At 37.8% G+C, this 12,289-nt stretch overlaps 1 protein-coding gene across 22 annotated transcripts in view; it reads left to right on the forward strand.

Annotated features, from left to right (window-relative positions):
- Positions 1-12,289, forward strand: part of SYNJ1 (synaptojanin 1) — a 108,526-nt gene that overhangs the window by 41,753 nt on the left and 54,484 nt on the right. For all 22 annotated transcript variants that reach the window (XM_038398956.2, XM_038398964.2, XM_043508644.1 and 19 more), the window contains 8 exons: positions 627-818; positions 945-1,029; positions 4,809-4,949; positions 5,400-5,592; positions 7,389-7,547; positions 9,595-9,751; positions 10,180-10,297; positions 10,425-10,640. In XM_038398956.2, coding sequence (XP_038254884.1) covers positions 627-818; positions 945-1,029; positions 4,809-4,949; positions 5,400-5,592; positions 7,389-7,547; positions 9,595-9,751; positions 10,180-10,297; positions 10,425-10,640 — 1,261 coding nt within the window. The remainder of the gene's footprint in view (positions 1-626; positions 819-944; positions 1,030-4,808; positions 4,950-5,399; positions 5,593-7,388; positions 7,548-9,594; positions 9,752-10,179; positions 10,298-10,424; positions 10,641-12,289) is intronic.

Consider the following 12,289-nt stretch of genomic DNA (forward strand, 5'->3'; position numbering starts at 1 on the left):
TTGTAAATTAGTATGATTAATTTATAAGTGTCTAACCAAAATAAATCTATTAAAATGTTAGGGAAGGTAAACTATTTGTATAGATTTATTTAAGCTCTCCACATTTAATCAGGGTAGTTTTAAGTGATACAAATTAACAAACCTGAAAGTAGTCTTTTGTGTGCATTTAAACGGGAACTGAATTTCATTTATTAATCAACATAATCAGAGAGGACTTCATTTTAGGATGAATCATTAAAAATGATGATTTCCACTGAGAGAAATCATTCACAGATTAGAGACAGTGCAACAGTGATAATTTTCTAAACAGTTTTAGAAATATCTATTTTAATATATTTTCTTTCTTAGAAAAGTTAAGAATTTAACTCTAAAACATTACAAATTACTCCAGTTTTGCTTTGTCAGCATCCTGCCCAGACAAGTAACATTCTTATTTTCCATTGTGAAGTGCATCACTCTTTTTCAATACACTGCAATTTGCTTTCAAAGCTGATAATTTTCTGAATGCATGTGCATGGATTAGTTGAGTTTTGTTTATGAAGATAAATGTGTCTTCTAGGATCCTGTTCTGTTGAATTTTGTTAATCTTCTTATGCCAGCTAATGCATTTTAAACCTTTTTTACAGCATCTATAAAAGCACTAAAGGGTATGTGTGAAAATTTTTATAAGTATTCAAAGCCAAAAAAAATTCGAGTATGTGTTGGAACATGGAATGTCAATGGTGGGAAGCAATTTCGAAGCATTGCTTTTAAAAATCAGACACTTACTGACTGGCTTCTAGATGCACCAAAGTTAGCTGGTATCCATGAATTCCAAGGTAGGATATATATTCTCTTGATTTGCTTAAAACCTTTGATCATTAGAAATAAAAATTGGTATATAAGGTCTTGGTTATAAAGATAATTGTGAAAAACAAATAGCATCTTTTTATACTTAAATGCAGATCGAAGAAGCAAACCTATTGACATATTTGCCATTGGATTTGAAGAAATGGTTGAGTTAAATGCAGGAAACATTGTGAATGCAAGGTAAGTGATATCATAATAATATACAAATATTGTTCATCTGGTACAAGTATAAAGTTAAGTTTTAGTAAATATTACATTACATTTTAGGAAAATTATAGCATTTTATAACACTTGTGATTCATTTAAGTAACTTTTGGCAGAGGCAACTGGTACAGTGACAATCTTCCAAAAGACATGTACCTTTCCCCAGAAAAAACTGGAAAGCAGCAAATGCAATATGCTCTCACAGATCCAAATAGTCAATACAAGTACATATCTAGAATTGTATCCTCACCAGCCCGAAGACTTTTTCTTCCTATAGTTCTGTTGAGCCAGTTTTATCCCAGAAGAATTCTTCTTCTTTCAGAGTCTTGTACATCCCCACTTCTGGGATAGCAGCTTCTAATGTGAGCATGTGGAACCCTCTTTCGAAGCACTGTCAGAGGGAGTATGAGGACACTAGGGAAGGATGTATGTCAGATGCCCTATTTTATATAAGGAAGCACATTCCTCCAACCTCACTGTTTCTTCACCACTGCAGAGAGCAGAAGGAACTCTTGGTCATGTCCTGGGCTATTCCTAGTTTGCATTTCGCTATTTTATTCCTTGTATATAGTTTTCCTAGTGTAGATTAGTAGGGAGTTATATTTTTTCCAAGTTCTTTCAGAGTTCTCCCCAGCACTGAGACCATGGTCATCAGCATGGACGCTAAAAGGAGTTTTAAGAAGTTCACATTATGTCCACCTTCAATCCCAGAATTAGATGCACATGTTCACTGCCTTGGATGCCTGGGCAAGTCATACTCTATTGCATGATAGGTTGATAAGTAAAGTCAGAACTGGGATTGATAGCAGCCATCACCACCATCGACAACCGCCTGTTCTCTTCTCTAGGTCTTCTGGTGAACTGGAAGAAATTCCTCTTTGACTCACTCTCCGAGGATAATGTTTCTTGGTGCAATGCTGGCCTTATCACAAGCCAGAGAATTCCTTCTGGAAACAGATTCTTCTGCATCCAACAGGCCCGTGTCATTCTAAAAAAGTTTCCAAAGCAGACCACTTGCTTCTTTTGGAGACTCCTGGAGCTTGTGGCATTGACACACACCATTTCTATCACTGTCTGCATGTGAGACTTCTGCAGCATTGGGTAACTCAACTCCATGCCCCAATAGAGAGAGGCTGCAAAGGACTGTCTTGATTCAAGTGTTGCTGCGATTGAATGGTGGGAGTCCAGGGATGGTATTCTCTGAGGATTGTCTTCCTGTTCTAACCTATGATTCTAGATTATCTGCTTCACCTAAAGTCTGAAGGACGCTCTGCCTGTTCCTTGAAAGTCCATCAAACAACTATATCTGCATACTACCAGCATGTTAAAAAGAAGATTGAGTTTCTCACCTTACAGCTGTCAGATTCTTAAAGGAACTTATTAGTTGTTTTTCCTCCTACAAAGGAATCTTTCACTTCCTGGGACTAGAATCTAGTTCTAACAAGGCAATGGAGCCTCCCAAGAACAACTTTCCTTAAAGACAGCTTTCATTTATTGCCATTACCTCAGCAAGGAGAGTTAGTGAGCTAAGAGCTCTGATGGCCAGTCTACTGTATGAAATAGTCTACAAAAATTAAGTGGTATCTACTCTTCACCTTTCTCAAAGTTCTTCCCATCCTGTGTTCTTCCTTAGACTCCATTCGCAGCTTTTATCTTGAGAATACAAAATCCTTTGGAAAGTCAAACAGGTTACTTTCAGCAGATGAGGAAAGATGCCAGGGAGATCTTACCTCAATCCAGAAACTGTTTTAGTGAATTAGGAAGCACAAAAACGCTTTTACAATATAAATGGAGTGCCAGTGCCTGCAGGATTAAGGGTCCTCTGCATATGGCCACTGCTGCCTCCAGGGCTTTTTTAGGCATCTTCCAACATTGGAGGTTGGTAGGGCAGCAACTTGGAGTTTAGTCTATACCTTCAGCATGTATTATTCCACAGAGTAGACATCACGCTCCAGTGCCCATTTTGGGATAGCGGTGCTACAGTCCATATTTCACTAAGAACGCCTTGCCCACTGTTCATCAGAGAGTGCACAGCCTAGAAGTTTAAAAAAAAGTTATTTACCAGTAACTCCTGCTCTTTGACAGCTTCCTCTGCGCATTCACGTTTCCTGCCCATCTTCACCTCTAGCTTGGAGTTCTACATGTTATTACTACTTGTGGTTCAGGAGAAGGAACTGAGGCAGTTTGGGGGTGGGTTGTGTGTGACTAGGATATCTGATGTAAAATGCCATGCAAGAGTGATTGGTCCCTCCTCAATGGATATGGCATTAAAAGAGGGTTCTGCGTGATCTCTTCCAAAAGCATTATAATCTCTATTTCTGTTCAATTGGCTACTACAGCACTGGTTTTGTGTTATATCTGGAATGAGAGCCAAGCCTTTTGACTGCATAAAGAAAAAGCTTTCCAGTCATTGCCTCAAGGGGGAAAGCAGTTCAACTGAAGTAAATGGAGTAACAGCACATTTACACTGCTGTCGCTGAGTTCAGAATTGGACATGGTGCTCTGTACTCACTGTTGAAAATTGTTAGGCAGTGATTACACAGTAAAATTCCTGTGCCGGGGATTTGTTTGATCCTTTCTTGACCCATTTGGTTGCTGACAAATAAAAAGACAGCGACAGCAGGTCCAGAATGTGCCTTATCATTCTTTTTAGGTAATGTGAGATGTATTTGATACAAGATTGATCAATAGCAATCACGGTTACACTGTGACCCTAGAGCCTCTGGCCTCTCCCAAGAAGTTTAGAACAGACCTGCTCTTCAAAAGTTGTGATTCTAACACCTCAGTGGTCTTCCTGCTAAAGAGGAACTTCAGTGAGACTAAATCAACTGCCTGATCCTTGGGCTTCTCCTAGCTGTTTTAGGGAAAGATCGACTTCCTTCATATACCCAAAAGCAGCTTCCACTTGTACAGTTTCCATCTCATTAAGAAGGCTGTCAGAAAGCTCCTCCCAAACAGTTTCCTGTTTCAGACTCTCTTCCAGCTGCAAGACCAGTGAAGAGACTACGTGATTCAGTTCCACATCAAGCTACCTCCTAACCTCCTTTCTCCCTTCCTTTTTCAGGGATCCCTTTTAAAGAGATGAAGATGTTGCTTCTCTCATCAAATTCGGAGTAATAAAAGAGATCCCTCAGTATTGCCCGGAGGAAGGAATTTTATTTTGATGATTTTCTCTTCCTTATCATAAAAAAAAGAAAAGGGGGGGGATATCGTCTAATACTTTAAACTGGAGAAATCTGAATGAACATGTGAATGTTGTATTTTCGTATTGTGATGCAGACTGCTGTTATCCTTTCCCCAAATTAATAAGACTGACCCCCACTGTGGAGGCAGGCACTACACCTTTTGGGTTTTTTTCCTCTAAAATCTGTTGATTCCACTCTATTCCTACTATGAAAGCCCTTGTTCGGGCCCGGTTTGTTTCTCCTGCTGACAACTGCAACCTCCTTTGGCCTACTGGACTTGCACTTTGCCTCCCGCTCATTCTGTACAAAATGTAGCTGCAAATGTCATCCACTTTGTTCACCACTCTAACAGTGTCTAATCTGTCTTCAAATCCCTTCATTATTTCCCACATCAAGTTAAATGTCTTGTCCTGTCCTTGAAGACCATTGGCAATCTCACTTTTGTCTACTTCATTATTGTGTTTTGTTTTTTCAAGGATATTGTATGAAAGATTATTTAAATGCAACACACTGTAGATACGTAGGTGTCTTTTTTTTTTTTTTAAACTGCCTTTTTTATCTCACTGGTAGCACAACCAATCAGAAGCTGTGGGCTGCTGAACTGCAAAAGACCATTTCAAGAGATTACAAATATGTGCTGCTGGCTTCTGAGCAATTGGTGGGCGTCTGTCTCTTTGTGTTCATCAGACCCCAGCTTGCTCCTTTTATCAGGTGAGTGAACAGACAGCTATACTAAAATTGGAATGCTCGCCAGACTGCTTTATGCTGCAAAATAAAATTCAACACAAGTGGTTTGCAAAGTGTGCATAAGGCTTGACACCAGCACTTAAGAAAAGCTGTTAGTTTCCTGTTAAAAGCAGTTGCTTAAATTCTGTAATCTTAGATTGGGAAATCTTGTACCTTGCCTGCAAGACTTGGAAAGCATCCATATGCCCATGCCTTGTCTCTCAAAAACAGTTGATGTCTTTAAAACACTGTGTTGCAATGTGATGTTCATATTTCTGATGATGAAACGATGTAAACATCCAACACCCTGTCATTATTTTGTACTTCTCCAGTTTCATTCAGTGACCGTTAGAGCTCTGTTTGAATGTCACTTATTGCTGCTAAATTTTGTCATTGATTTAAGGTTTAATAGTAAATATTTAAATTATTTTTTAGGGATGTTGCTGTTGATACTGTAAAGACTGGTATGGGAGGAGCTACTGGTAATAAAGGTGCAGTAGCAATTCGAATGTTGTTTCACACATCCAGTCTTTGCTTTGTCTGTAGTCACTTTGCTGCAGGGCAATCACAAGTCAAAGAGAGAAACGAAGACTACATAGAAATAGCCCGAAAACTCAGTTTCCCAATGGTAAGCAACAATGCTGTTCAGATTCCATAATAAAAGAAAAATTAAATCCTTAAGGCCATTAGGGCAGCTGCTGAGTGTGTGATACTTCAATTTTTAAAATGAGTCTAACAAAGATAATCTGTTAACAATCAAGAGCATTACTCCTAAAACTTCAATATGGTGTACTCTGCTTTGCATCCTATAGAAATTTTAAATACAAAGTAAATATTTGCAAATTTGAACAAATTGAAAAATGTTTTGTTGAATTCTAAGATGAAAAAAAAAACCAAGCTGTGATCACTAATTATAGTTTAGATTTATAACTGTGCCTACTACCTTAGTATTAGTATCATGCCCAAATTAGCCTTCGCTAGTTTTCTGTGGGATTGTTTGAAGAGAGGGTTCCTTCCCCTTCGGCTTTGTCATATTTCAGCCATATGAGATGGTCATATTTCAGTTTCTCTACAAGACGCTCAAACATGTATTGTCTCCACTGACAATTTCCAAGACTTAAATCAGGTTGTCTTAAATTGAAAGCAGACTAGTTTGGGAAATGATATAAAGAGAGTGGGAAAAATCAAACTCCAAAAAGAGAGATACAAAAGACTCACCTAGTTAATTATGCCCTTGGCTTTGTTACAAAATATTGTTTGACACCTAAAGATCTTTCATAGCTGAAAAGTCTACAATCTAACCTGAACAGCAAAGCTGCCTTTTTCTCAGCATATCATCTTAGTATGCCAAATGGTCCCAGGGAAGTGGCTCTTTGTTCTTCTTAAAAACCTTTTTGTGAGGCAGAGGTCAGGTTTCTCATTACAGCACCTTTTGAAACCAGAGCAGAATGATAAAATCTGTTAAAATTCAGTTCAGATAAGTCACACATTTATGCGAGAGTATCATCTCATGAAATATTTTTTTTTCTCTCATTAATGTTCTGCACATGAGACTGTCTCTGGTTATCATATGGTTCCATACAGATGATCAGTATCCACAAATATGTGTATTTCACCCACCCGACCAGAAAACACACATGCAGATAGAAATTGCATTTTTTTTTAAGATTGAAAAAACTCAAAGTATAACTCACGCATCTATATTGTGACAAAGTTCCTCCTCTACCTTGATGGGTCTTGCACTTATTGGCGGATTTGCTCGCCTTGGAGCTTCACAGCAGCCCTCAGTTTGGCCATTTTCATGAACCCACAGTCCAGGACAACTCCTTCTGTGTCTGATCAGGAGTTGGGAGGGAACCTGGGCCCGTCCTCTACTCCGGTTTCCAGCTCAGGGCCCTGTGATATGCAGCTGTTTAGAATGCCTCCTGGAACAGCTGTGCAACAGCTACAACTCCCTGGGTTACTTCCCCATGGCCTCCTCCCAACACCTTCTTTATCCTCGCCATAGGACCTTCCTCCTGGTATCATCTGATGCTTGTACTCCTCAGTTCTCAAACAGTCCGCATTCTCACTCTCAGCTCCTAGTGCCTCTTGCTCCCTGCTCCTCGCACACGCACACCACAAACTGAAGTGAGCTCCTTTTTAAAACCCAGGTGCCCTGATTAGCCTGCCTTAATTGATTCTAGCAGCTTCTTGATTGGCTGCAGGTGTTCTAATCAGCTTGTCTTAATTGTCTCCAGAAGGTTCCTGATTGTTCTGGAACCTTCCCTGTTACCTTACCCAGGGAAAAAGGACCTACTTAACCTGGGGCTAATATATCTGCCTTCTATTACTCTTCTATAGCCATCTGGCCTGACCCTGTCACAATATGTAGATTTCTGTCACAAGGTTATTTTTAATTTCAACATGTGTATTGTTTTTCAGGGAAGGCTCCTCTTTTCCCATGACTATATATTTTGGTGCGGCGATTTTAATTATCGTATAGATCTTCCTAATGAGGAAGTGAAGGAGTTAATTCGCCAGCAGAATTGGGATTCCCTTATTGCAGGAGATCAACTTGTCAACCAGAAAAATGCTGGACAGGTAACTCTTTAGAAAATGGTGCATTTAAGAGTCCTTTATTTTTCATACTGTAACTCTTTTTAAAGCTACTTCATGGGGGTGCTTGTGCAAGACTGTTTCACCATTGCATTGTAAACTTGTCACTTTTGTCAAGTCACCAGTCTGGAATAGGGTGGAGTGGAAAAACAGTCAGTCGAATGCTTGTATCAGTTGCTCTGAAGAAATTGTTAGTAGTGCAACTCCAATGACTAGCTTTGAGAATAAGATTTTTGGTGTCCCTTATAAAAGAAACTGCATTGTCATCCTGCTAATAGTGTTTGAAGCATATTAAAGAGAAAACAGTAATGGTTATCAAATGAAGTTGTCACAGCACAGGATTTTTGAGAGAATAGTAAAGTCTTTTTTGGTAACACCACTTGTCGCATTCAAATTATGCTAATAGAATGAATGTATTTGCTGTCTCCTACTTCGTGACAAGAGCAAATAGACAATTGATAGCAGCTTCAAATCAATTTATGGCTTTATTTAGGAACAAAAAGATTTTAGGGGGTGTATTGTAGCAAGGCTTCTGACATCAACTTTTTTTAGCAGGTCATAGTTAAAGGGACACTGGCGATGTAAAAATCATGCACCTGTGTGAAAGTGTTTTATCCCAATTGTTAAAGTAGCAATGCATACTATAGTTGAAACATTAGACACACACATTTTTTCTGGTTTGTTTTTTTTTGTTTTGTTTTTTTTTTACTTTGTGCGCTTGGCAACACTTTATTTATAGGTAGTGTCTACTTTGTTGGAGTTAGCTTTCTCTTACTTGTGTAGGTCTTTTACACAGCAAGAGTGGAGAGAGAAACATTTTATAAAGTGTTTTTTATTCTTTAATAAAGGAATATTATAAAAACAAAAATTGCCCACCTCTGAATTTCCCTGACAAAGTAGCAGAAACTACTTAAATTGGGTTTGATTTTGTTTTTTTAAATTAACTAGATTTCAATTTGATTGTGTCCCTTCAAAACAAGAAAAGCAGGCAAATACTGTATTTATGAGGTCTGCCTTTGGCTAGGGGATCAAAATTAGATTCATATCTCAGGGTTCCTTTAAAGTTATTGAGACTGCCAAAAGCAAAACCAAGTTCAAAGTAGCAGTTGACTCAGTTCTTGCTTATGTAGCATACATTTCACCAGTGGGAGAGCTTCTCTGCCTTTTAGGGAAGTAGACTAATTGGTCTTATTTGTTATTGGGGAGAATTTCAAAAGTGCCCAAGAGATTTAGTGATGCTTAATAGGACCTATGCTCCTAAATTCTGTAGGCATTCTTGATAGATTTCACAGAAATCTCAGAATTTTCCTTTTCTCGTATTTTTGTGCATTGATCAAGAATACAACAGTATTATCTTTTTGCACTTATTGTACTTCTGCTCTTCAATGTCTCTTCCCTTAAGACATTAAGACATTTTTGGTTTTAGTAACTTGTTGGGAGACATAGATGGCTTGTATCTTCTATCCAGGCAAGAACCTCTCATGTAAACATTTCTGCTTAGAAATATAGATGTTGCTATAATGGGATAGACTACTATATGTAGATCAGTATCTAGTCCTAGTATTTGTTGACACAGAACCAGCAAAGTGCACCACAAGGATGTGATTTGTAGAATGCGCTTAGCTTGTTCTAATTGTCCCATATAGACCCTACTGGCGCACTCTTCCTTCATGCTGAGGTAGTTCTATTTCATACAGGACTACATTAATGCGAACTACATACTTTTCAGACAGTGCCAACAGAGTCTACATGGGCAGTTAAAGCGCAACACATTAGTGGCTTTATGAATAACGCCCCTCTGGTATACTTTGCTGTGCCATATAGACAAGTTCTTAGACTATTGCTGATGCAGGGGATGCATTCAAAAGTTAGAATATGAAGATGGATTAACATTCTTCTGAGAGACGTGCGTGGGCTCAGTCTTTTCCTACCATTGAAAGAAGACAGAGTTTTGATTAATTTCCTTAAGTTTTCCACAGTGATTTCCTATCTTTGTCTTTTAGTATGACTCAAAATGTCTTTGTTTATGCAGATCTTTAGGGGATTCTTAGAGGGAAAGATAACTTTTGCACCCACATACAAATATGACTTGTTTTCTGATGACTATGACACCAGTGAAAAATGTCGCACGCCAGCATGGACAGATCGTATTCTTTGGAGAAGAAGAAAATGGCCATTTGACCGATCAGGTTTGAGAGTTTACTTAATTTTAATGCAATATCAATTTAAATTACTTATAGTAGCTTTCCGGCAGTATTCATAATTCCTAAAATGTTTCAGGATTACTACTGAATTCACACCAGAAAAAAGTAATTGTTCATTTTGTTTAGATCATTTGAACAAGAAAGTATATATAGCCCTCGTTCTTCTTTATATGTCTGCCTTTGTTTTTGTGTGCAATGTTGTAACATTGCATGGCAGTAGCCAGAGTTCAATATCAGTTACTGGCATTTGTGTAAAGTAAAAGAGCCTCCAATTTTCCCTGTCCTGTTTTCAGTTTGGTTTAATATCTAGATTTTTTTTTTTTTTTTTTTTTTTTTTTTGCCTATCCATATAGTCACTCTTGTGGGTTTTTTTTTTTTTTTTTTTTCATTTTTTTCTTTTATGCTTATTATAGCTGAAGACCTGGATCTTCTGAATGCTAGTTTTCAGGATGAAAGTAATATCCTTTACACATGGAATCCTGGTACTTTGTTGCACTATGGAAAAGCAGAGCTGAAAACGTCTGATCATAGGTTTAAACTTTACTTTCTGTATTACTCTTAACCATTTAAAATGTAATGCTTTTGCTTTATTATTGTGTTCCTCAGTCACTCTGATGTTTTCTAACTTTTCGTATGTATGTATGTATATTTATTTAAGGCCTGTTGTTGCACTGATTGACATAGATATATTTGAAGTTGAGGCAGAAGAGAGACAGAAAATTTATAAGGAGGTGATTGCTGTGCAGGGACCACCTGATGGTACTGTCATGGTCTCCATCAAAAGCTCTTCACCAGAAGAAAACTATTTTAATGATATTTTGATTGATGAACTTCTTCAAAAGTTTGCAACGTATGGTGAAGTTATACTTATAAGGTTAGAACAGTTCTATTTACCATTTAAACAATACTCTTTATTATTATTTATCAACTTTCCTATAAACTTTCTGAACTGACATTCTTAGGATGCATTTGTGTTTTTATTTACTTCATTGTTAGAATTGAGAAAATGTCTGTCAGTCTGTTTAAATTGTGGCCAATGATGAGAGCAATCAGTATTAGTGGGTTGGTTTATTTTAAAGGGCCTTATTCCATTCTCCATCCAGAAGAGATGAAAAAAATTGAAAAGCCAAAAATTGGTGGTGGGTTCTATTTCTACCCCTCCCTTCAACTTAATTTCAAAATATTAACCTTTGGAAACTAATTTCCAGTTGCATTTCCCATGGAAACTAATTTGGTATCTATTTGGCCAGTGGAGGGTGGGCCATATCATGGCTTGGGAGAGAAATTTAATCTAAATATGCACCTAGATAGGCTCTGTGCAGGAAAACTTCCCAGCAATCAAGGGGAAATAGATGGGAACATTGGTGGGCATAGAAGGACCTGAGAGGAGAAAAGAGCTTGTGCTGAGTGGCATGGAAGAAGGAATAGAGACTTCTTGTGATTTTATTGCATTATGCTAAGAACAGTTCCATACATCTTCAGTGTTCAAAGGGTTGAAAAGATACGATTTTAAAATAGGATCTAGCAAAAGTCACTAATTTAACACTGGGGACAAATGTGGTGAAAACTGATAAGCAACTAAGTCCATCTGTAGTCTCTGGGACAGGTGGCAGATGATAAAAACAGCAGTTCTTACAAAACTGAATATAAGGGGAAATAGAAGATACAGAGTAGAAAAAAGTCAGTTTGTACTTCAATCTTGTTAAATAATGAGTACTCAAACAGATCAGTTTTAACTTCAAGTGGCATCTTGACAAACCTGAAGAAGGAAACCAAAATCATGGTTGTTGGCAGGGAAGTGAGACTTAAAAGATCTAGAGGAGTCCCTATGTCTGACTTTTCTCTTGTCTTCTGTTTTGCTTCCTCCTTTTCGCTCCCATCCACTACCCACTGGCTGGTGGAGGGTGGATTTGTCATGTTCCCTGCTTAGTTATCTGTTGGCAACCTGGATGCATCTTTGGTGGCAATTAATTTATCAGTTGCCAAAGAAGCTGTCCAGCTTAGTAGTAATGCTTTATCAATGGAGACAGCTGAAAAGGGAAATCATGAGGCTCACATAACCTAGTCTTATGATCATTTCCTTTTGTAGCCTTACCATGTATATATTGATCTGGATACATCAGTGAATGAGGACAGACATGGATGGATTTTAAGCAGCAGACCGCAACTTTATTAATCTCAATGCTGGGAAGGGTTGCGAGCCACCCTGTCACCCATACTTTCACATACCAGAAATTTTAAGTGGCTCTAGGGCAGCACCTAGCATATGACCTGTAACTCAGGATAAACTCTTCGGCCTACTCCAGAGTGGATAAAAATACATGATTGTTTTAATTTTAATATTTTATTTAAATACACTTTTATTTTTAAAAATAAACCTTTAAATCTGAAATTATGAAAACCTATGTTAAGACCTAAATTTACTATAATCTATTAAAATAATTTAAATTAATTAAAAAATATTATTAAGCAGAATGTGTTTGTTGCCCAAGTTTTAAAGCAAGTCAAGCCACTGAATTGGTG

The sequence above is a fragment of the Dermochelys coriacea genome, chromosome 1 (genome assembly GCF_009764565.3).
Source record: "Dermochelys coriacea isolate rDerCor1 chromosome 1, rDerCor1.pri.v4, whole genome shotgun sequence".
NCBI classification, from domain to species: Eukaryota; Metazoa; Chordata; order Testudines; family Dermochelyidae; genus Dermochelys; species Dermochelys coriacea.